The 21,772-nt window shown below is 46.5% G+C and overlaps 1 protein-coding gene across 1 annotated transcript in view; it reads left to right on the plus strand.

Annotated features, from left to right (window-relative positions):
- The window catches only part of LOC126212983 (zinc finger protein 93-like), a 115,533-nt gene that overhangs the window by 21,270 nt on the left and 72,491 nt on the right, over positions 1-21,772 (plus strand). The window contains exon 4 of the mRNA XM_049940524.1: positions 19,746-19,838. Within this exon, the coding sequence (XP_049796481.1) occupies positions 19,746-19,838 (93 nt within the window). The remainder of the gene's footprint in view (positions 1-19,745; positions 19,839-21,772) is intronic.

Here is a 21,772-nt window from a genome sequence, read left to right on the forward strand (position 1 = left end):
CGTTGGATGCCCTGATTAACTAGAAAACTTCTCTCCACTTGGGCCTGTCTGGACCCTAATAAATGAACCCCTGCCAGTCCACTCATAAGGTCAATGGGTGAGGCAGTCTCCACATCACTCTCTCCCTCAAACAGCACTAACTGTTGCGACCCATCCCTCACCATTTGGTGAGGACAACTCAGCCACATTGTGTACACCACAAGGTGTCTTGACAGCAGAGCCAATGGGCAAAATAGGTGGCACCTTAGGCATCCCATGTGACAAGCCAAATTCTCAGCCACCACTACTACAATAGGAAGCAGTCTGAACGCTGCTGAACATGGCAAAAAGCATCTTCAGATGTTCGTGAACTGAGGCCAGCTTCTCCATCTGCACACGACATGCACATGTGATATCCATTCCAGTACTACTATTCAAGAATTAACTATAAAACACACAGAGAAAGCAATGTATAACTTGATATTGTTTTGATGTTTCACCAGTGGAGGCTAATGCATTACTGCACTGTGTAGTTGTTCATTCAAAAGAATTGAGAGCTGTGCAATAGACTGCAAATGTGCTTTAAAGTTACAAAAATATGAGATTGCACCTCTTGACTAGAGAGACATGGAAGGAATGTAATTATAAAATTAGAGAGACAGAGTGCTACATTTGTAACTTGATTCTGAAACAACCCCGATTAAATTACGGTATTGTTAGCTGTCGAATAATGTACCAAATTAATCCTTGTTTTAAGTAATGGTAACCCAATGCATACATGCAAATTGATTTTGACTGCTATGGGTGTTGTTTCAGCTCAGTAATGCTACATTCAGGAGCAAAGATTTTTGACTAAACAAAGTTATGAAATGTATCCCGAAGTAAAGCTACGTATTTTTGGTTAAACATAAATGGAAGGAGTCACTATCACTGCAAAATAAATTTTATTAATATCTAATCTCGACACATGAAATATGCATGTGTTGTCTAATCTTTTGGACATGTCCAAGGGGACAGATAGTATTTTGATCCTATAGCACAATGACTCAGGGCACAAAGGAAGTAGAGACATTAGTTGTCTATGGGCATTAATTTACATCAATGGGGAGGGTTTAAAATTTGTGCTGAACCAGGATTTGAAACAGAGTTTCATGCTGACTAGGCAATGCAGTGACGACTATGCCATCTAGACACAGTGGTCATCACATCTGCATGGACTACTCTAGCGTGCTTCCTGTCACACCCAATTCTCAACTTATTCACACACCACTAATGCAGTGCTCATGCTCATGATCCTCAGTACACATGGTGTCTAATTGGTTCCTGTAAGAGTTAGTGTGGTGTGCATCTACATTGCAAGGATCATTGTCTGACATCACCTTAATTGTATATGTGGGGTCTGTTCTTTCAGACATTTAGATGTATTGTTGTATCCTGTTCCAACAATCGGAACGTGTTTTCCTTACAGCAGTCCTTTGGGCAGTGTTGTGGACATGAATGTGTAATATTGGCATTCCGTACTTATGATCATTTCTTGATAAAAACAATTTTCACAATATGGTATAATTTTGCTTGCTGGGGTCAACCCACAATGATGGAAACAAACATTCAGCCAGTGCAATATTCCTCCTCTCACTGTGCCATTATGGTCAACACTCACTGATAGTGCAGTTGCATCACTGCATCTGAAAGCAGCAACAATGCATACTAGGAGCATTAAGTGATTGATACCTGATATCTTTTACTGGTGTGAATAAAATATGCTTTTCTTTCAGTAGGTAATTGTGCATCCCATACAGTGCTCTGCTGGTGTTACATACTGCAGTTTGAAGCTCTGTGACAAGCATTTGCTGGCCATTCAAAACAAACAAAAGACGACGGTGCAATAGACTGCACAAATCTACACATTACAGTTTTGTAAAGATGAGATTACATCTTCGAAACATACTCATTGCTGCTACTTGAGGACCCTACCATGTTCCACAGAATATGTAGTGGAGATCACAAAACTAATAAAAGATCTGATCTGAGTCTTAAACTCTGCTCCAAATTTGGTGATAGTTGTTCATCTGCAGCTTGACTCTACAAATTAAAAGATATTCTTTTGTCTCACTAAGAAACGTTCATTGCCTCTTCAGCCAACAGCCAAAAAGTGAGCCTAGGATGTCCTCTGAGCCCAACCAACAGATTTTGTTGTTGCAAACGAGCTACAGTTCAGAGCTGGCCAACAGAACTTGCATCAGATCTCATATGAGATAGTGGCAGATAAAGAAAAACCTGGAAGGGACACTAAAGATATCTTAAGCCACCTTTACTTTTTCTGTCTTTATTTCTTATTAAGTCACATGGAAAGTTTAAGAAAGTTTTACTCAAACTGATTATACAAATATAGAAGACAATGCCATCTTATGCTATAAAAAAGATACAATTGTGGTAGTGTTCCTAAAATGATGAATTCTGTGCACCTATTCTTCCTAGCAAAATGTCTTTGTACACCACAAAGTCTAAAAACTTCTTTCTACTGTAGCAACAGATGCAGGTAGACAGGCAAATATTTTGAACACTGTGTGCAAAGGAGGATAGTCAGATCTAGGACAGAGAGACTATGCTTGCATAACAAATGCCAATCATTAAGGGCATTTATGGTCATTGCTTGTATTGAAGAATCTGTCTTGTTAGTCTCTTTTTAATCAGAGTGATTCTTCTTCAAAGAATGGTAGTTCAGTTAAGCACTCATTCACTTTGCGCACTGGATCACTACCATCATGTTTCAGTAGTTGTGAAGGCTAAAGTATGTTGAATTTTATATGATAAATATTTTCTTCAGCAAAACATTCTCTCATGCCAGTTGTAACATTGTCCAGTGTTGGAATACAAAGTTTTTTTCCAATATGTCATAGCATCATCATTCTGATCGCAGTTTTCCCAGTGTCTTTGTCTGCCTGTAAGACAAGGAACACTTACCTTCATGTCTAACTCTACAATAACTGCCTTTGCCTCTAACAATACAAGCAAAGTGGATATCAGCATTAGCTCTCATGTCGTCATACACCTTGAACATCGAATCTAATTTTACTTCTGCCATTGTGACGTCCAAGATAGAGACTTGCAAGATTTTGCTGACTGGATATGTTATGCACATAGTCACTCAGTGTAAACAGAGTGATAAACTCACAATAACAGAGAACTCAAGCAAAAATATTGGTTTTGGCAGCTGCTGTTCTATCCCTTCAAAACTGTATTTCTTGAAGAACTTGGCAAACTATTTGGAGATCAGCTGTGAATTGAATAACAGCATCATGTCGCTCAACCCATCTCATTTGACAGTGTGAGTGGAGCAAGTGTTTTAGGTGACTCCTCAAGGTTGCAAACCGCTTGCTAGACACTGTAAATAACGATTCTACTTCTTCAATAGTACCAAGTGAGTTTCTCACACTTGCAACTTCGCATCTGCGAGAGACAGCAAGGTTGAGCTGATGACCTCAACATGGTGCTACTTGCTCGTTGATAGCTTTCTTTAATATTGTAGCCACAGTTCCTATCAATTCTGACATACTAACTGAGCAACCATCACATTCTATACCCACACAGTTCTGCAGGGACAGAGAAAGGCTTTCCATTCTCCCTAGAATCGTTGTACTTAAATACTTCACCAGTAACAATACGCTCTTCATGTTGACACTCTTGAGATTCATCATGAATGTTTCCACTACAATCCTTATCTTCATTGATACTTGCAGCTAAACTCAATTGGGCAATGTGCGCTATGTCCATAGTCTCATCAAAGATTATGGTGTAATAATGAGAGTCTTTGATTTCCTCCAGTAATCCCGATAACATCACTGTTTCACAGCATGACTTAAGTTCGTTACACATTGTTTTACGTATGGAAGTGGCATTTGCTTTAGTGGTTTCAAGGTGATGTTTTAGTTTCAAGTCTCCAGCGACAATTCTAAATCTTATAAGAGCTCTAAAGTTTCCCGTGTTACTCACTATACTTTCACGATCATTATCGTTTTCTAATATACTCTCATCATCTGTGTGCCCCTGTAGGGGAATATTTTGCTTTCCATGAAATATGATTGTTTTTATTATAGGTACAAGATGGTCTGTTTCCCTTATGCTTTCCATTCTGTGTCTTGACAATTGATTTATGACCTCAAGTTTGCGTTCCTCGTGTTGCCAAAATAATCTTGCACCTGTTGACACTTCAACATGGTGCTTGAGCTGAGAGTGAGTCTCAGGGTCACCATCTTTACCAAGTTCGGCAAACTTTGTTAGTCGTTCAGTCACAAGTTTCTTGGCTATAATGGATTTCTTTCCTCCAGCCATTTTATTATTCACAAAAATTGAACAGTAAATCCAAAGAAGTCCCTTATTGACTTGCGAGAACACCAACCATGGATATAGTTCAAAATGATTATCGTGCACATGTCTACATTCAACCGGAACTCCCTTGTTGTGCTCAGAAGTAGGAAAGGCATAACCATTTCCAGGTTTTCTTGGGGCTGCGAGAAGCTTGTGTTTTATATCAGCACTAATATTTCCTGATCCTAATATATTCAAATAATTGCCAATATCCATAGGATTAAAGGAATCAGTCGATTAACTTTATTGTGGAAGTTTCGATGAAGTGCTGGGCTCTGCTTTTACATCTGGTTGTATTTTTGTGGCTGAATGGTGACCAGAATCATCAGATGTTTCTACTTTTTTTCTGTGTTACATAGTGATCCATTTTATTGTATTGTTACGATGTAGGTAAATTAGATGCCAATTATTCTCAAACACTTTATTCACACTGAAAAATGCAACACTGGTACACTTAGCACTAAAACACACTCATCCACACTCCCCATATTTCTAAGAACACTAAGCTCAATACTGACTGAAGTCCGTGGTAATAGCCAGTAATGCAGTTGTTCACTTTTTATCACTTTTAAGTTATTGTGAAGATTGTAGCTTTCAGACTACCTGGCAGCAACTCTGCTTCTTATATATATATATATATATATATATATATATATATATACTCCTGGAAATGGAAAAAAGAACACATTGACACCGGTGTGTCAGACCCACCATACTTGCTCCGGACACTGCGAGAGGGCTGTACAAGCAATGATCACACGCACGGCACAGCAGACACACCAGGAACCGCGGTGTTGGCCGTCGAATGGTGCTAGCTGCGCAGCATTTGTGCACCGCCGCCGTCAGTGTCAGCCAGTTTGCCGTGGCATACGGAGCTCCATCGCAGTCTTTAACACTGGTAGCATGCCGCGACAGCGTGGACGTGAACCGTATGTGCAGTTGACGGACTTTGAGCGAGGGCGTATAGTGGGCATGCGGGAGGCCGGGTGGACGTACCGCCGAATTGCTCAACACGTGGGGCGTGAGGTCTCCACAGTACATCGATGTTGTCACCAGTGGTCGGCGGAAGGTGCACGTGCCCGTCGACCTGGGACCGGACCGCAGCGACGCACGGATGCACGCCAAGACCGTAGGATCCTACGCAGTGCCGTAGGGGACTGCACCGCCACTTCCCAGCAAATTAGGGACACTGTTGCTCCTGGGGTATCGGCGAGGACCATTCGTAACCGTCTCCATGAAGCTGGGCTATGGTCCCGCACACCGTTAGGCCGTCTTCCGCTCACGCCCCAACATCGTGCAGCCCGCCTCCAGTGGTGTCGCGACAGGCGTGAATGGAGGGACGAATGGAGACGTGTCGTCTTTAGCGATGAGAGTCGCTTCTGCCTTGGTGCCAATGATGGTCGTATGCGTGTTTAGCGCCGTGCAGGTGAGCGCCTCAATCAGGACTGCATACGACCGAGGCACACAGGGCCAACACCCGGCATCATGGTGTGGGGAGCGATCTCCTACACTGGCCGTACACCACTGGTGATCGTCGAGGGGACACTGAATAGTGCACGGTACATCCAAACCGTCATCGAACCCATCGTTCTACCATTCCTAGACCGGCAAGGGAACTTGCTGTTCCAACAGGACAATGCACGTCCGCATGTATCCCGTGCCACCCAACGTGCTCTAGAAGGTGTAAGTCAACTACCCTGGCCAGCAAGATCTCCGGATCTGTCCCCCATTGAGCATGTTTGGGACTGGATGAAGTGTCGTCTCACGCGGTCTGCACGTCCAGCACGAACGCTGGTCCAACTGAGGCGCCAGGTGGAAATGGCATGGCAAGCCGTTCCACAGGACTACATCCAGCATCTCTACGATCGTCTCCATGGGAGAATAGCAGCCTGCATTGCTGCGAAAGGTGGATATACACTGTACTAGTGCCGACATTGTGCATGCTCTGTTGCCTGTGTCTATGTGCCTGTGGTTCTGTCAGTGTGATCATGTGATGTATCTGGCCCCAGGAATGTGTCAATAAAGTTTCCCCTTCCTGGGACAATGAATTCACGGTGTTCTTATTTCAATTTCCAGGAGTGTATATAAACAAAGATGATGTGACTTACCGAACGAAAGTGCTGGCAGGTCTATAGGAACACAAACACACACACAAAATTGTAGCTTTCGCAACCAACGGCTGCCTCATCAGGAAAGAGGGAAGGACAGGGAAAGACGAAAGGATGTGGGTTTTAAGGGAGAGGGTAAGGAGTCATTCCAATCCCGGAAGCGGAAAGACTTACCTTAGGGGGAAAAAAGGATGGGTATACACTCGCACACACACACACACACACACACATATCCATCCACACATACAGACACAAGCAGACATATTTAAAGACAGAGTTTGGGCAGAGATGTCAGTCGAGGCCGAAGTGTAGAGGCAAAGAAGTTGTTGAATGACAGGTGAGGTATGAGTGGCGGCAACTTGAAATTAGCGGAGATCGAGGCCTGGTGGGTAACGAGAAGAGAGGATATATTGAAGAGCAAGGGTTTCCATGTTTGGAGAGAGAGGATGAAAGTTTGGATGCTTAGGAGAGTTGCAAACATAGGTAGCATAACTGAGAAGTAGTTGTTGGCACCTGATACACAGTGAGTGGACCCAAGCCTCCATGAGTAATCTGTCCACAGGACTAGTTCAAAAGGCTCCTGTTGCAAATCAAATCCCACAATTGTGCATCAGATCCTGTATGCACAATGCTGAGGATGATGCTGAATCATATGCCAGACTCCCATAACCAAGACAGGATTGTATCATGGCTTTGTAAAGCTGCAGAAGGGTAGTGCACCACACACCCCTGCTGGTGTTACTCACGTGACAGTGTACTGAGGTGCAGCAAGCACTTTCACTTACAATGCAAAATACTGGGAATTCATGTCAACAAAGAACCAAAGACCAGTCCTAAAAAGCATTAAGTTTCTGCCACTTGAGTAGTTTGTCAGGAAGAAAAAGTTCTGGTTGTGGATGAACCATACGATGTTGACAGAAAACCATGACATGGGTCTTGGCAGCTAAAAACCAAAATCCATTGGTGAGTGCCCATGACAGTGTCTTTCACATGGCACCTTGGTGTCTACATTCAGCGACACCCACACTAGAGGGGCTATAGTAAGAGGCAAAAATAGTCAGCATGCAAGGATGGTGATACTGATGACCTCACAGCTGGAGGTGACCATTGATGGCTTGCAGAAAGACAAGGACCCTCAGTACAGAGCCCTGCAGGACTCCATTCTCTTGGATGTGGGGAGCGTTGAGCGAGGCACCAACTAGAACCCAGAACACACACTGTGACAGGAAATTCTAGATAAAAATTGGGAATGGATCCCACAGATTCCACTTGTGTAAGATAGCAAGGATATGGTGTCAGTTCCTGGAGGCATACTGCTTTTGCAGGTTGAAGAAGGAGGCAATAATGCATTGACACTGAGCAAAAGCTGATTGGCTGGCAGACTGCAGGCAAACCAGATCATCAGTAGTGGAACAGCCTCGGCGAAAATCACACTGGGATGCAGTTAGAAGATTATGAGACTCAAGGAGCCACACAGCTGCCAGCTAACTGATCATTCAAGTAATTTATGGAGAACATAGGTGACACTAACTGGGCGAAAACTGCTCGTATGTAAAGGCACTTACCCAGTTTCAGCACTGTGATAATGGTGCTTTCTAATTGTTGCAATGGGAACTGGCTCTCGCCCCAGGCACAGTTGCAGATGGCAAGGATATGATGCTGAGAATCCACTGAAAGGTGCTTCATCATTTGGTTGTGGATGTGACCTGGCTCTGGGACTGTATCAGGGCAGAGGGCTAGGACACTGATGAATTCCCACTCAATGAATGGGGCTTTATACAGCTCTAGGTGGCATGTAGTAAAAGATAATTGCTTTGCTCCACCCATTGCTTGAGAATGAGACATGTTGACAATTCACAGATGCCGAGACTTTGGCATATGCAGAGCAAATTGTTCAGCAATAGTGTCTGGGTCAGTGAAGACAGTGCAATTTCAAGGCAGTAGCAGATACACCTACTAGTGTATGGTATATGTAGGCACATCTCATCTTAGGTCAAACCTGCGAAGGAGAGGTATGTGACCAGAATGAGATTTTCACTCTGCAGCGGAGCGTGCACTGATATGAAGACAACAGGAGATGAGGTACTGGTGGAAGTAAAGCTGTGAGGACAGGGCGTGAGCCATGCTTGGGTATGCTCAGATGGTAGAGCACTTGCCCACAAAAGGCAAAGGTCCCGAGTTCAAGTCTCGGTCCCACACAAAGTTTTAATCTGCCAGGAAGTTTCATATTAGAGATATGTGGTTTGATGGTTGAAATATGCTGCTCCCAGCGTTCTTGCTTACATCATTTATCAGGTGGCAGACACGGGCATGAAGCCACTTAAAGTAAATAAGATGCTTCATTGGTCGGTGCCACTTATGGTGCTGGAGCGCCTGCCTACTATCGCTAATGGCCTCTGCAATCTCTGATGACCACCAAGGTACTCTTCGGTCAGAGAAGAACACAAACAGGCGATTGTTAAATCAGCTGCCAAATGAATGGCTGTAATTGTATTCTGGACTGCATTGTTGATGCCTCTATGCAGTGGGGAGAAAAGGCCAACAGCAAAGCCAAAAGCACTGCCATCAGCAATGGTGAGAGCCCATCTGGGCATGCATCCAGGGTAGTGATGCTGAGGTAGGGACAGGGAGATTTTGGAATGGTCACAACCACACAGGTCATCATGAACTCCCCATTGGATGGATGTGAGAAGCCAAGGGCTGCAGATGAAAAGGTTAATGGCCAAGAAAATTCTGTGTAACATGCTGAAGAGTGTGGCGGTATCAGTATTCAAGACGGCGGTATCAGTATTCAAGACGCAAAGTTAAAGTTGTGCCAATAAGTTTTCGAGGCCTTATGATGACCAGTGATCATGGTTAAAACCCACAAAGGGTTATGTGTACTGCACTTGTCCAAGATTAGGAAAGATTGGGGAGGGGGAGGAGGGGACCTGAGAAACCAATGCAAATGATATGTCATAAGATGCTTTGTCATCAAGAGGGAGGTAAACACTGCAGACAGTAATATGCTGAAATGCACTTACCTGAGCACGCACAGCCTCCAAAGGTGTACCAAGGGGCTGACGTTTGCTAGAGAGTGTATCCAGAACATATGTGCAAACTCCATTCCAAATTCCATTGGGTCATCAGGGGTTGCTGGATTCACTGTATTGGCCACAGGAGTTGAAAGGTGAGATCTGCCAGTGTGGGGTTACTGGAAGGTCCTCCTCCTTCAAGCACTTTTCTTGTCTTTCCTCTCCTTAGAGGATTTTGATGATGCCAAGGGCTTCTCTGACTCAGTTTCAGGTGAAGATAATGATCATGAAGCAGTGCAACCAACAGCCAGTGGCTTCTTCAGCCACTTGCTGGTGTCCAGTTTTAGATCAGTGCAACCCATGGAAGGAAGTGTCCCCAAGGACCCCTTCCTGCCAAGAGCAGCCAGAAGAAGCGTATTTGTCTCAGGCTTCGAGGTGGGGACAAATGTCCCTGGTGGATGGGAAGCTATCAATCCCAAAACATGTGTGGAAAAGGCAGCAGGAGGGGAGGCCCCAAACCATCAGGGGGGGGCAGGGATGGATAAGTGGCCCTGAGGGCCCAGTACAGAAAGAGTAATAGGCAGGAGTACCATCGGCAAAGGGGAAATGTCTTTGTAGCTGTAGCATATGACATTGTGTACATGCTGGGGACAACAGCTTGCACTTCCTTTTGGCCTCTTTGTCAGTAGGTTTGTCTTGAGTCTTGTATTCTCGTATCTTATTCACTCTGTAGAAAACAGTGTAATCTGGTGAGCAGGGAGTGTGGTGCTTTCCACAGTGGACACAGATGCGGAGAGGGGCACACAGGACATTTGCAAGTGATACTTATCCACAATCTCTACAGATAAGGTTAGAGCTGCAATGCAGAGACATACTTAAATTCCAGACACTTTAAGCACTACATGAGGGGGGGGGGGCGGTAGGGGGTTACCTATGATTTCACATCGCATCGTTTACCATCACCTTGACCTTTTGCATCAATGCATCACCCTAGAAGGCCCTTGGGGAGGGGAGGAAGGGGACATGGACAGAGAATGGAGTGAAAGGTAATTGAGGTCAAGGAGGTTAGAACTGGAGTAAACGAATAGCCAGAAGAAGCCAAGAATTCCACTAGTTTTCCTTAAATGAAAGTTCCTTCATTCTGAAAAACAATGCCACATCATTATTGTACAAAATAGATAACATGTAAGATATCATAACTTTCTGTGTCTCTCCAGTATCACTATTACGGTAGTGAAGTGGTGAATTATGGATGCCATGTAAGCTATAAATTTAATTATTTTACAGTTTAGTGTAATTGTGAATTTGACCTAAATCTGTACAAATAAAAATAAATATAATCGTTTTGCTTGCACCACTAGCAATCTTCAGGACTCACAGCGAACAACTCACGTATGCCATCTGGGCACCCATGGTGGTTGTCCTAGGAATCCGAAACTAGAGAGAAATTTTCTGCGATGATGAACAGGCACAGCAAATGGCCTTTGATGTAAAAAGCGGTGAACACTTGTTTTATGTGGAGTACAGTACAATTTCACAGCTGGTTTACTCTCCACCACTTTTCCTAGTCAAATGGTATAATGATGCAGCCACACTCTTGGTACAGTTATAGCTGTAAGTGAACATCTATGCACGGCACCAAAGTTAAGTTTACAGCAACTGCCCTCTTGTTACATCCATATTTGTTTTCTTCCATGATTTTTCTGAGCTCTCCTACCTGATGGGTGGACTTTCTATGCATCCACCATATCCAGTATCACAAATTTATCCCTTACAGAAGTTATGGCATAAAAGCTTTATTTTTTGGGCCACTTATCTGAAAGATTCTCATGGCATTTGCTATATAAAAAAAGAAAAAAGCTAATTGAGTGGTACAATGTGTGCAGAACAAATACAGCACTTCTGAAGTAGCAATATTAGCAGATGCATAAATATATTTGTGTTAATAATTTCCTTTTACTGTGTCTGTGTGGAAACCAATATTGTAAGCTTTTCTCTATCAGTATTTAGCTTTTCCTTGTTTGTGGGAATGTGAGAGCTTTACCCTCATTTACTAATTTTGTTATTCATCTTAACCGTGCTGTAGCTGTCACTGCCATAAGCACCTGTTGGAAACTTAGGTTGGTGGAGGGGGGGTGGTAGGCAAGGGGAACATAACCAATGTGACCTACAAGTGGCCAAAAGCACATTTGACATTCTGGCAGCAAATTTTCTCAAACAACTGAGCCACATACATATATATATATATATATATTAGAGGGAAACATTCCACATGGGAAAAAATATATATAAAAACGAAGATGATGTGACTTACCGAACGAAAACGCTGGCAGGTCGATAGGAACACAAACATACACACAAAATTCTAGCTTTTGCAACCAACGGCTGCCTCATCAGGAAAGAGGGAAGGAGAGGGAAAGACGAAAGGATGTGGGTGTTACGGGAGAGGGTAAGGAGTCATTCCAATCCCGGGAGTGGAAAGACTTACCTTAGGGGGAAAAAAGGACGGGTATATACACACACACACACACACACACACACACACACACACACACACACACACACATATTCATCCACACATACAGACACAAGCAGACATATTTAAAGACAAAGAGTTTGGGCAGAGATGTCAGTCGGTGGAAGTGTAGAGGCAAAGAAGTTGTTGAATGACAGGTGAGGTATGAGTGGCGGCAACTTGAAATTAGCGGAGATTGAGGCCTGGTGGGTAATGAGAAGAGAGGATATATTGAAGAGCAAGTTCCCATCTCTGGAGTTCGGATAGGTTGGTGTTGGTGGTGGGAAGTATCCAGATAACCCGGACGGTGTAACACTGTGCCAAGATGTGCTGGCTGTGCACCAAGGCATGTTTAGCCACAGGGTGATCCTCATTACCAACAAACACTGTCTGCCTGTGTCCATTCATGCGAATGGACAGTTAGTTGCTGGTCATTCCCACATAGAATGCATCACAGTGTAGGCAGGTCAGTTGGTAGATCATGTGGGTGCTTTCACATGTGGCTCTGCCTTTGATCGTGTACACCTTCCGGGTTACAGGACTGGAGTAGGTGGTGGTGGGAGGGTGCATGGGACAGGTTTTACACCAGGGGCAGTTACAAGGATAGGAGCCAGAGGGTAGGGAAGGTGGTTTGGGGATTTCATAGGGATGAACTAACAGGTTACGAAGGTTAGGTGGATGGCGGAAAGACACTCTTGGTGGAGTGGGGAGGATTTCATGAAGGATGGATCTCATTTCAGGGCAGGATTTGAGGAAGTCGTATCCCTGCTGGAGAGCCACATTCAGAGTCTGATCCAGTCCTGGAAAGTATTCTGTCACAAGTGGGGCACTTTTGGGGTTCTTCTGTGGGGGATTCTCCATCCACCCCCCCTCTCGCTCTCCATCCACCCCCCTCTCGCTCTCCATCCACCCCCCTCTCGCTCTCCATCCACCCCCCTCTCGCTCTCCATCCACCCCCCCTCTCGCTCTCCATCCACCCCCCCCTCTCGCTCTCCATCCACCCCCCCTCTCGCTCTCCATCCACCCCCCCTCTCGCTCTCCATCCACCCCCCCTCTCGCTCTCCATCCACCCCCCCTCTCGCTCTCCATCCACCCCCCTCTCGCTCTCCATCCACCCCCCCTCTCGCTCTCCATCCAGCCCCCCTCTCGCTCTCCATCCAGCCCCCCTCTCGCTCTCCATCCAGCCCCCCTGTCGCTCTCCATCCAGCCCCCCTCTCGCTCTCCATCCAGCCCCCCCTCCCTCCAGCCCCCCTCTCGCTCTACATCCGGCCCCCCCTCCCTCCAGCCCCCCTCACCCTCTCCATCCAGCCCCCCTCTCCCTCTCCATCCGGCCCCCCTCTCCCCCTCCATCCAGCCCCCCTCTCCCCCTCCATCCACCCCCTCTCCCCCTCCCCCACTGCGGGTTTGGGGGTAAGAATGGGCCCGCGGTGTCCCTGCCTGTCATAAGAGGCGACTAAAAGGAGTCTCAAACGTTTTGGCCTTAATGTGATTGTCCCCTAAGGGGTTTGACCACTACCCTTCAAAATTTTCTGTTAGTGCGTACCATTTGGGGAAGGACGCCTTATGTGGTGTATTATATATCCATTTTGCCCTAGGATCTGGCACAACCGATATTGTCATGGAGTTGGCCTTACACTGAGCTTCCAGCCTCGTCAGCTGCTGTGTGTTCCGGGCAGCATACATGCCCTCCATTATGAACTTCCATCTTTGCCCTCCTGACACATATGGATATTGGACACCCGACATCCAGCACGGTAGCCAGTCCATTGTGGTGGGGTCGTCATGTACCCTCTTGGTGGTAGCCCCCTGAGTACACAGGGATCGCAGTGCTGATGCCTGAGCTGCTACCTCCCCACGTATGCCGAGGAGTAGATGCCTATCCCTCTGGGGCATCGGGACTCCCGGCAAAGGCCATCCTGCCGGGTGGTCTTTGCTGTGGCTGGGTGGCGCCGGTGGGGAGAGCCCCTGGTTGGAGTGGGTGGCATTGGGGCGGATGACCCGCAATGAAGCGTGGTACATCATCTCTCGCTGGTGGGCCTCCATCAGCAGTCTCTAAGTGATCGAGGTCTAACCTCAATGGCAAGAAATACGAACCAAGATCATTTACCTCCCTGGCCACTCCATGGGAGGAACGTATGGCTAAAGAAGGCAGTGGAGAATATTCACCCCGGTACCTCGTGTGTACGCGAGTTGATTGGGAATCGTTTGTTGACCAAGCCCCAGTTTTTTGTGGAGCATTTAGAGGACAAGTTCGGGGAGGTGGAGGGCTTGTCCAAAATGCGCTCTGGTTCAGTACTCATCAAAACAGCATCCTCTGCCCAGTCATGGAGGTTGCTCAATTGTGACAAGTTGGGGGATGTTTCAGTTAGCATCACGCCGCATAAGAGTCTCAACATGGTCCAGGGTATTATATTCCACAGGGATCTTCTTCTGCAGTCTGACGAACTACGTACCAACCTAACGATGAGGTGTTCACTTTGTCCGGCGCGTCCATCGGGGTCCGAGGGATAATCAGGTAGCCACCGGTGCCTTTATCTTGGCCTTTGAAGGTGATGTTTTACCCGAAAAGGTCAAGGTGATGGTTTACCGTTGTGATGTGAAGCCACATATCCCTCCTCCGATGCTGTGTTTAAATGCTGGAAGTTCGGGCACATGTCATCTCGCTGTACTTCAGCATCACATGTCGAGATTGTGGACGTCCTTCTCATCCCAATACTCCATGTGCTCCGCCTCCCATCTGTGTTAACTGCGGAGAATACCATTCCCCCTGCTCACCGGACTGTCGGATCTTCCAGAAGGAAAGGAGGATAATGGAATATAAGACCCTGGACTGCCTGACCTACACCGAGGCAAGGCGGAAATATGAGCGGCTACATCCTGTGCCCATGACATCCACCTATGATGCTGCTGCAACACCGCTTCGAACCTCTACCATGTCGTCACCTACAGTTCGATCTCAGCTCTGTCAGAATTCCCGGCCCCCTTTGTTGTTGGGGGCACTTCACTCCCTGTTGCTCCTGCTCCATCTACTTCAGGAGCAACACCACCCCAACCATCGGAGACAGCTGTTCCCCCTTCCCAGCCGGAGAAGCGTGAGCCTTCTTCGGCTCCTCTCGCCTGGAAGGGGTCCCTTGGGACCCTCCCATCCCAGGCTTTGCCCAGTGCCAAAGCGGACACCCGCAAGTATCTCAAACACCCACCAGTCGCTGGTCGTAGGGCGTCACGGTCGTCTTCAGTCCCTGAGACTGACCCAGTGAGGCCCTCCCAGCCAGAACACTGAAGGCACAGCACGCAAAGCAGTCCAAGAAAAAAGCTCCCAAGTATCCTTACATTACGGTGGCACCTGTCCCACCGCAATCTTCTAACTCTGCATCCGAAGATGAGGTGGAGATTCTGGCGTCCGCTGAGGACCTGGATCTCGCCAATCCCTCGGACGCAATGGATGGCTGTTGTACAGGTAGAGACTCAGTAGCAGCAGGGCGCAGGAGGCGTAATCTGCCTCCCCAGCACCTTCACGCCTTTCCCATCAATGGACAATATCATCCACCATCTAGCTGAGCTCAGACAACTTATCAGCCTTCACCCTTTCTTCTGCATTGCTCTTCAGGAAACTTGGTTTCCAGCGATGCAAACCCCCGCCCTCCGTGGCTATGGGGGTTATTATAAGAACCGGGCAGCTTACGAAAGGGTGTCTGGTGGCGCCTGCATATATGTCCTTAACTCTTTTCACAGCGAGTCTGTACCTCTACAAACAGCTTTAGAGGCTGTTGCTGTTCGGGTGTGGACGCCACAGGCTGTTACCGTCTGCAGTCTTTACCTTCCACCAGATGGTGGTGATGCGCAGCATGTCCTGGCTGCGCTGATAGCCCAATTGCCGCCTCCTTTCTTGTTACTGGGCGACTTCGACGCCCATAACCCTCTGTGGGGGCGCCACCATTGAGCAATTATTGGCACAGCCCGATCTTCCGCTTTTAAATGATGGTTCCTTCACACACTTCAGAGTTGCGCATGGCACATACTCTGCCATCGACCTTTCCATCTGCAGCCCTCGCTTCTCACCGTCTGTCCAATGGAGAGTGCATGACAACCTGTGTGGTAGTGACCAGCTTCCGATCTTTCTGTCACTGCCACGGCGACACTTTTCTGGATGCCCTAGCAGATGGGCTATGAATAAGGCTGACTGGGAATTGTTCTCCTCCGCTGCCGCTATTGAGCCTCTCTCTACTGATGATATTGATGCGGTGGTTCAATCGGTCACCACCGGCATCGTTACTGCTGCCGAATTTGCCATTCCCCGTTCTTCTGGGTCCCCTCGGCCGTGGACTGTGCCTTGGTGGTCGCCTGAGATCGCTGAAGCGATTAAAGATCGCCGGCGGGCGCTCCAGCGTCACAAGCGACATCCCTGCATTGAACACTTCATCACCTTCAAACGGCTGCCTGCACGGGCCTGCCGCCTTATCCGCCAAAGCAAGCAGGAGTGCTGGGAGCGGTATGTGACCACCATTGTCCTCCATGTCTCTCCATCGCGGGTCTGGGCCAAGATCTGACGCCTCTATGGCTATCGGACCCCTGTCAGCGTCCCTGCGCTCTCACTGAATGGAGCAGTTTGTACAGGCTCCGACGAAATTGCCAACAGCTTGGCAGAGCATTTTGCTCTTAGTTCCGCTTCTTCCAATTACCCACTGGCCTTCCACACCATTAAAGAGCGGGTGGAACGTCGGAGCCTTTCTTTTCGCACCCACCATCCTGAATCGTACAATGTTCCATTCAGCGAGTGGGAATTTCGCAGTGCCCTCGCCGCTTGTCCTGATACCGCTCCTGGGCCAGATGGCATCCACCGTCAGATGCTGAAACACCTTTCAGTGGACTGCCAGCGACGCCTCCGCGACCTTTACAACCGTATTTGGGTCAAGGGGGAGTTTCCGTCGCAATGGCGGGAAAGTATTGTTATCCCCGTTTTGAAACCTGGAAAGAACCCTTTGGACGTGGACAGCTACCGTCCCATTAGCCTCACCAACGTTCTTTGCAAGTTGCTTGAACGGATGGTGAGCCGGCGGTTGAATTGGGTACTGGAGTCTCGGGGCTTTACCTCTTCTGCCTCCTTTTCGGGCACCTCTGCGTACACCCCCATGGTGTGTGCCTCGTCCTCGCCTTCAGCTGGAATTGGCACAGGGCCCGAAGGACTCAGTCCCTCCGGAGGCCTTCCGCCGCCGCTTTCTTTCCCTCCTTGCAATGTATCAGGACTCTGGCATTGCGTACACTGACGGCTCGATGGTTGCTGGACGTGTCGGTTATGCGTTTACTCTAGGGGACCATTCCGAACAATGTTCATTGCCGGCTGGCTGCAGCGTTTACACTGCTGACCTGGTCGCCATCTTTCGTACCCTAGAGTATATCCGCTCCTGCTCAGGTGAGTCCTTTGTGATCTGTAGCGATTCCCTGAGCGGTTTACGAGCTCTCGACCAGTGTTTTCCTCATTCTCATCTGGTGATGGCTATTCAGGAGTCCCTGCATACTCTTGTGCGTTGCGGCCGCTCTGTGGTCTTTGTTTGGACCCCAGGCCATGTTGGGATACCCGGAAATGAAAATGTTGACTGCCTGGCGAAAGAGGCCACCAGTACACCATCTCTGTACATTGGCCTCCTGGAGACAGATTTGCGAGTGTTCCTACGCATCAAAATTTCTGGACCTCTGGGACACCAAATGGCGCGTCCTGCCTTCACGAAATAAACTTCGGCCCATCAAGGAGGCTACCGGTGTGTGGAGCTCCTCCTTGCGGGTCTCTCGCAAGGAGTCTCTTGTGCTCTGCCGGCTGCACATTGGGCACACATGGATGATGCACGGCCACTTATTGCGACGTGAGGACCCACCTTATGTCGCTGCGGCTCTGTTTTGACAGTGGTCCACATTTTATTGGACTGTCCACTTTTAGCTGTGCTCAGGCAGTCGTTCGCATTACCTGACACGCTCCCTGCTCTTATAACAGATGACTCTGCAATGGCTGACTTAGTTTTCCGTTTTATTCAGGCAGGGTTTTTTTATCATTTAATCTGAGTGTTTCCATTTTATTTTATTGTTTTGTGTTGATTCTGGCTTTTGGCCTACGATTTTAAACTGATTTTTTAATGTGTATCTGAGTGGTTGGCTTTTCCTTTTTTATTTCTATGGTCGGCCAATCACCGTCACACTCTCTGTGATTTTAGTCCGTTTTGTCTGGTCTTTGTCTAAGTTTCCCTTGTTCTGTGTCGTCTGGGATCTATTCTGTTAATCGTTTTTATTCTCTGTGGGTGTTTTTAGTATCTGGAAAAAGGGACCGATGACCGTGGCAGTCTGGTCCGTTTCATCCCAGAAACCAACCAACCCCTCTCCCTCTCCATCCACCCTCTCTCCCTCTCCATCCACCCTCTCTCCCTCTCCATCCACCCTCTCTCCCTCTCCATCCACCCTCTCTCCCTCTCCATCCACCCTCTCTCCCTCTCCATCCACCCTCTCTCCCTCTCCATCCACCCTCTCTCCCTCTCCATCCACCCTCTCTCCCTCTCCATCCACCCTCTCTCCCTCTCCATCCACCCTCTCTCCCTCTCCATCCACCCTCTCTCCCTCTCCATCCACCCTCTCTCCCTCTCCACTCTCCTTCTCCATCCACCCCCCTCTCCCTCTCCATCCACCCCCCTCTCCCTCTCCATCCACCCCCCTCTCCCTCTCCATCCACCCCCCTCTCCCTCTCCATCCACCCCCCTCTCCCTCTCCATCCACCCCCCTCTCCCTCTCCACCCAACCCCCTCTCCCTCTCCACCCAACCCCCTCTCCCTCTCCACCCACCCCCTCTCCACCCACCCCCCTCTCCATCCACCCCCCCCTCTCTTTACAACCCCGCGCCCTCTCCACCCCACCACTCTATGAAAGAGCCATGTAGGAATAAAAGACAGAAGCCATGAGCCCTTAACTTTTCCGTTTTTCAGTTTCTTGAAGACCCATTAAAGACTGATGGCGCTACTGTTTTGGTAAAGCAAGATCCCAAACTGAAACAAAATGCTGTTGGATCTGAGCATAATATAAGTTTTCATGCAAGCATTGTATTGTTTCGAAAGTGTAGTAAGAATGTCATGATACAAAAATGGGCAATTCAAGCTGAATTTTCATGGATGGTGAACAATTGTAACCTATGATACCAGTTATTTTCAAGACTTTGTGTGGTCTTCCAGTTGACACTATTTAGATGTGCTATTTGTAGGTTATTACCGATGGTATTTTAACAGCACTTGTAACAAGCAGATCCTTACAAATCATTAACCTTGCATTAATTTTTTATTATGATTCTATGTAATGAATGCTTTCAGTACATACTCGGTGTCAACAGAGCAAAGAAGACTTGCTTTTGGAAGTAAATGTTAATGTTATGTCTCTTTCTCACAGTGCTATAGCAGATGATGTGGAACTTTGATATGTGATGGGTATATTGTAAAGTTCCTAGTCATTATTCACTGTAGTATTTACATCATTGCTGAAATCCTACTTTCGCTGTATGTAATTCTGTATGATTTTCGTCCAGTACACATGACATAAATTTTAATTGTTTCCTAAAGAGCAGGCACTGAAAATACATGATAACAGAGCAAGAAGCTGTATAAATAGCATTAAATTTGGTTAATTTTGCTGATAATGTGTCGAATGCCATATTCATTTGATTAATGACCAAAAATTTGTCATACGTACAGAAGTTAGTCAACAGTTATAATTCAGGTTGTTTTCTTCTTTCAGTCTGTTAGAGATCCATTGGGAATATCTTGGTCCACTGATTTTATCAAGGAGGACCCTGAACTAAATTTGGAAATGAATGTAACAGAGAATATTGTAAGTATTTACATCTCTGATTTATTGCTTGTAGTCAGGCAATAGTGTAGAATATAGGATGCATTACAGTGGAATTGTTACAGATTGTCAGTTTTCTGGAACTTGTTTCTGTTCATAATTGTAGAGTATTCTTGTACTCCTGCACCTGACTTTCATGCCACCTGGTACGTGCTGTTTCAAATAGAAGTGGAAGGGGACTGGTGGCTGACCTTGTTGATATCAAGTATATTGTATAATGGTTGTGTGTGATGGATAAACAGAATTCACGTTTAGATGAAGTGTAAGTTCTAATAGTGTAGATCATTTGAGAATTATTCCTCCTTTCGATAACTTCTGATAAATACAATTCAAAAGAAGATTGGCTATTCTTATCTTTTGTGTGAATCATAGTTATTCTTGAATTTGTCCTAAAAAATTTTGGGGGTTTGAAAAAGAGAGATAAAATTTGTGTATTGCGGATCAGCCCTGATACTTTGGCCACAACCTGAAATAAGGCAAAGAGAGGGGAACATTCAACACACAATTGCAGAACGTTAGGTACTGGCTCATTTTTCATCTCATTGTTCATAAAACAACTTGTTGCAGTTATAAAGGATACTTCAGGCACTGAAATGTGTGGTGATTATACAAGCATACAGGTCAAGGAATCAAGCTATCATGCTAGGGGCAGCTCAGAGTATGTAAAGGAGTGTAGCTGATTCACAGCTAACAGGCCAAGACTTACCGTCACATAGACTCATACTATGCCATTTTAAACAAATTAAAGGGATGCATTGCATCACAAGCAGACAAGACAGTAAGTGAAACAGTAGTAGTGTTTCACAAAAAGGGTTATGCAGAAATGAGAATGCCATGCATAGTAGTCATGGATGTGCATATGAGGAGTTTGACCAAAACAGCGAACTGTAGTGTGTTCTAGGGCATAGCTGTAGTTGTCAAAGTGGCTGGATTGTAGTTGGTGACCACTTACTGGCCTTCGTATGCAGCCCAAGAGATCACAGGTCAAACAAGATGTCCCCATAGCACTAGGGCCAGAGGTTCAGGGATAGTGTCCACTGCAGGGAGTGCGGCTCCCATAGCAAGTGTGCAGAACAGTGTGTTGCTGGTTGTGTGGTCTGGAAAACCATGTCATGTTGTTGGCACTGAAATCACTGACGTGTACCCCACTTGTTACTCTGAAAATATGTAACATAAATTAAATAGTGGTAGACACCTGAGCAGCAAATGTAAGAGCAGGATGTGTGACCATAACAGTGATCTTGAGTAACACATGCAGCTGTGAGGTGAACATCGTAGTTCTGTCAGCTAGCACGACATGCAGTCTTCGTGGTATGGAGAACATAAAATGCTAGTGCTTAATAATGATGCTGAAAAATAGGATTGACCATTTTGATACTGGCACATGGCCAGCAATATTCTGTATTAATTGTTGAATTGGGAATTATATTTGGTAATTGTATGAGAAGCTAGAGCAAGCTAGCAGTGTAGCAAAGTAACATTTTGTTGGAGGAGCAATTCAGTGGCAGGCTGCTACATGTGTTACTGGTAGGTTCAAACAACACACAAGTGTTACGGAGATGCTTCAGGACCTCAAACAAGAATTCCCAGAGGAAAAGGGGTTGTTCTTTTGAGGAACAGTATTGAGAAATTTAGAGAACTGCCATTTGAAGCTGACTGCTGAATGATTTTGTTGTTTCTTAAATTGCACATAAGGACTATGAAGATAAAAACTGAGAAATCAGGGCTGTCATGGAGGCACATATACAGTCTTCTTCTCTCATATTTGCGAGTGGAATGGGAAAGGAAATGACCAGCAGGGTTATGGGGTACCCTTTGCCACATGCCATTAGGTGGATAGCAAAGTATTGATGTATTTGGAGATACTAGGCAAAATAAGTAGCTGACTAATTTAATAGCGACAGTGATGTTTTTAA

The sequence above is a fragment of the Schistocerca nitens genome, chromosome 11 (genome assembly GCF_023898315.1).
Source record: "Schistocerca nitens isolate TAMUIC-IGC-003100 chromosome 11, iqSchNite1.1, whole genome shotgun sequence".
In the NCBI taxonomy this organism is placed as follows: domain Eukaryota; kingdom Metazoa; phylum Arthropoda; class Insecta; order Orthoptera; family Acrididae; genus Schistocerca; species Schistocerca nitens.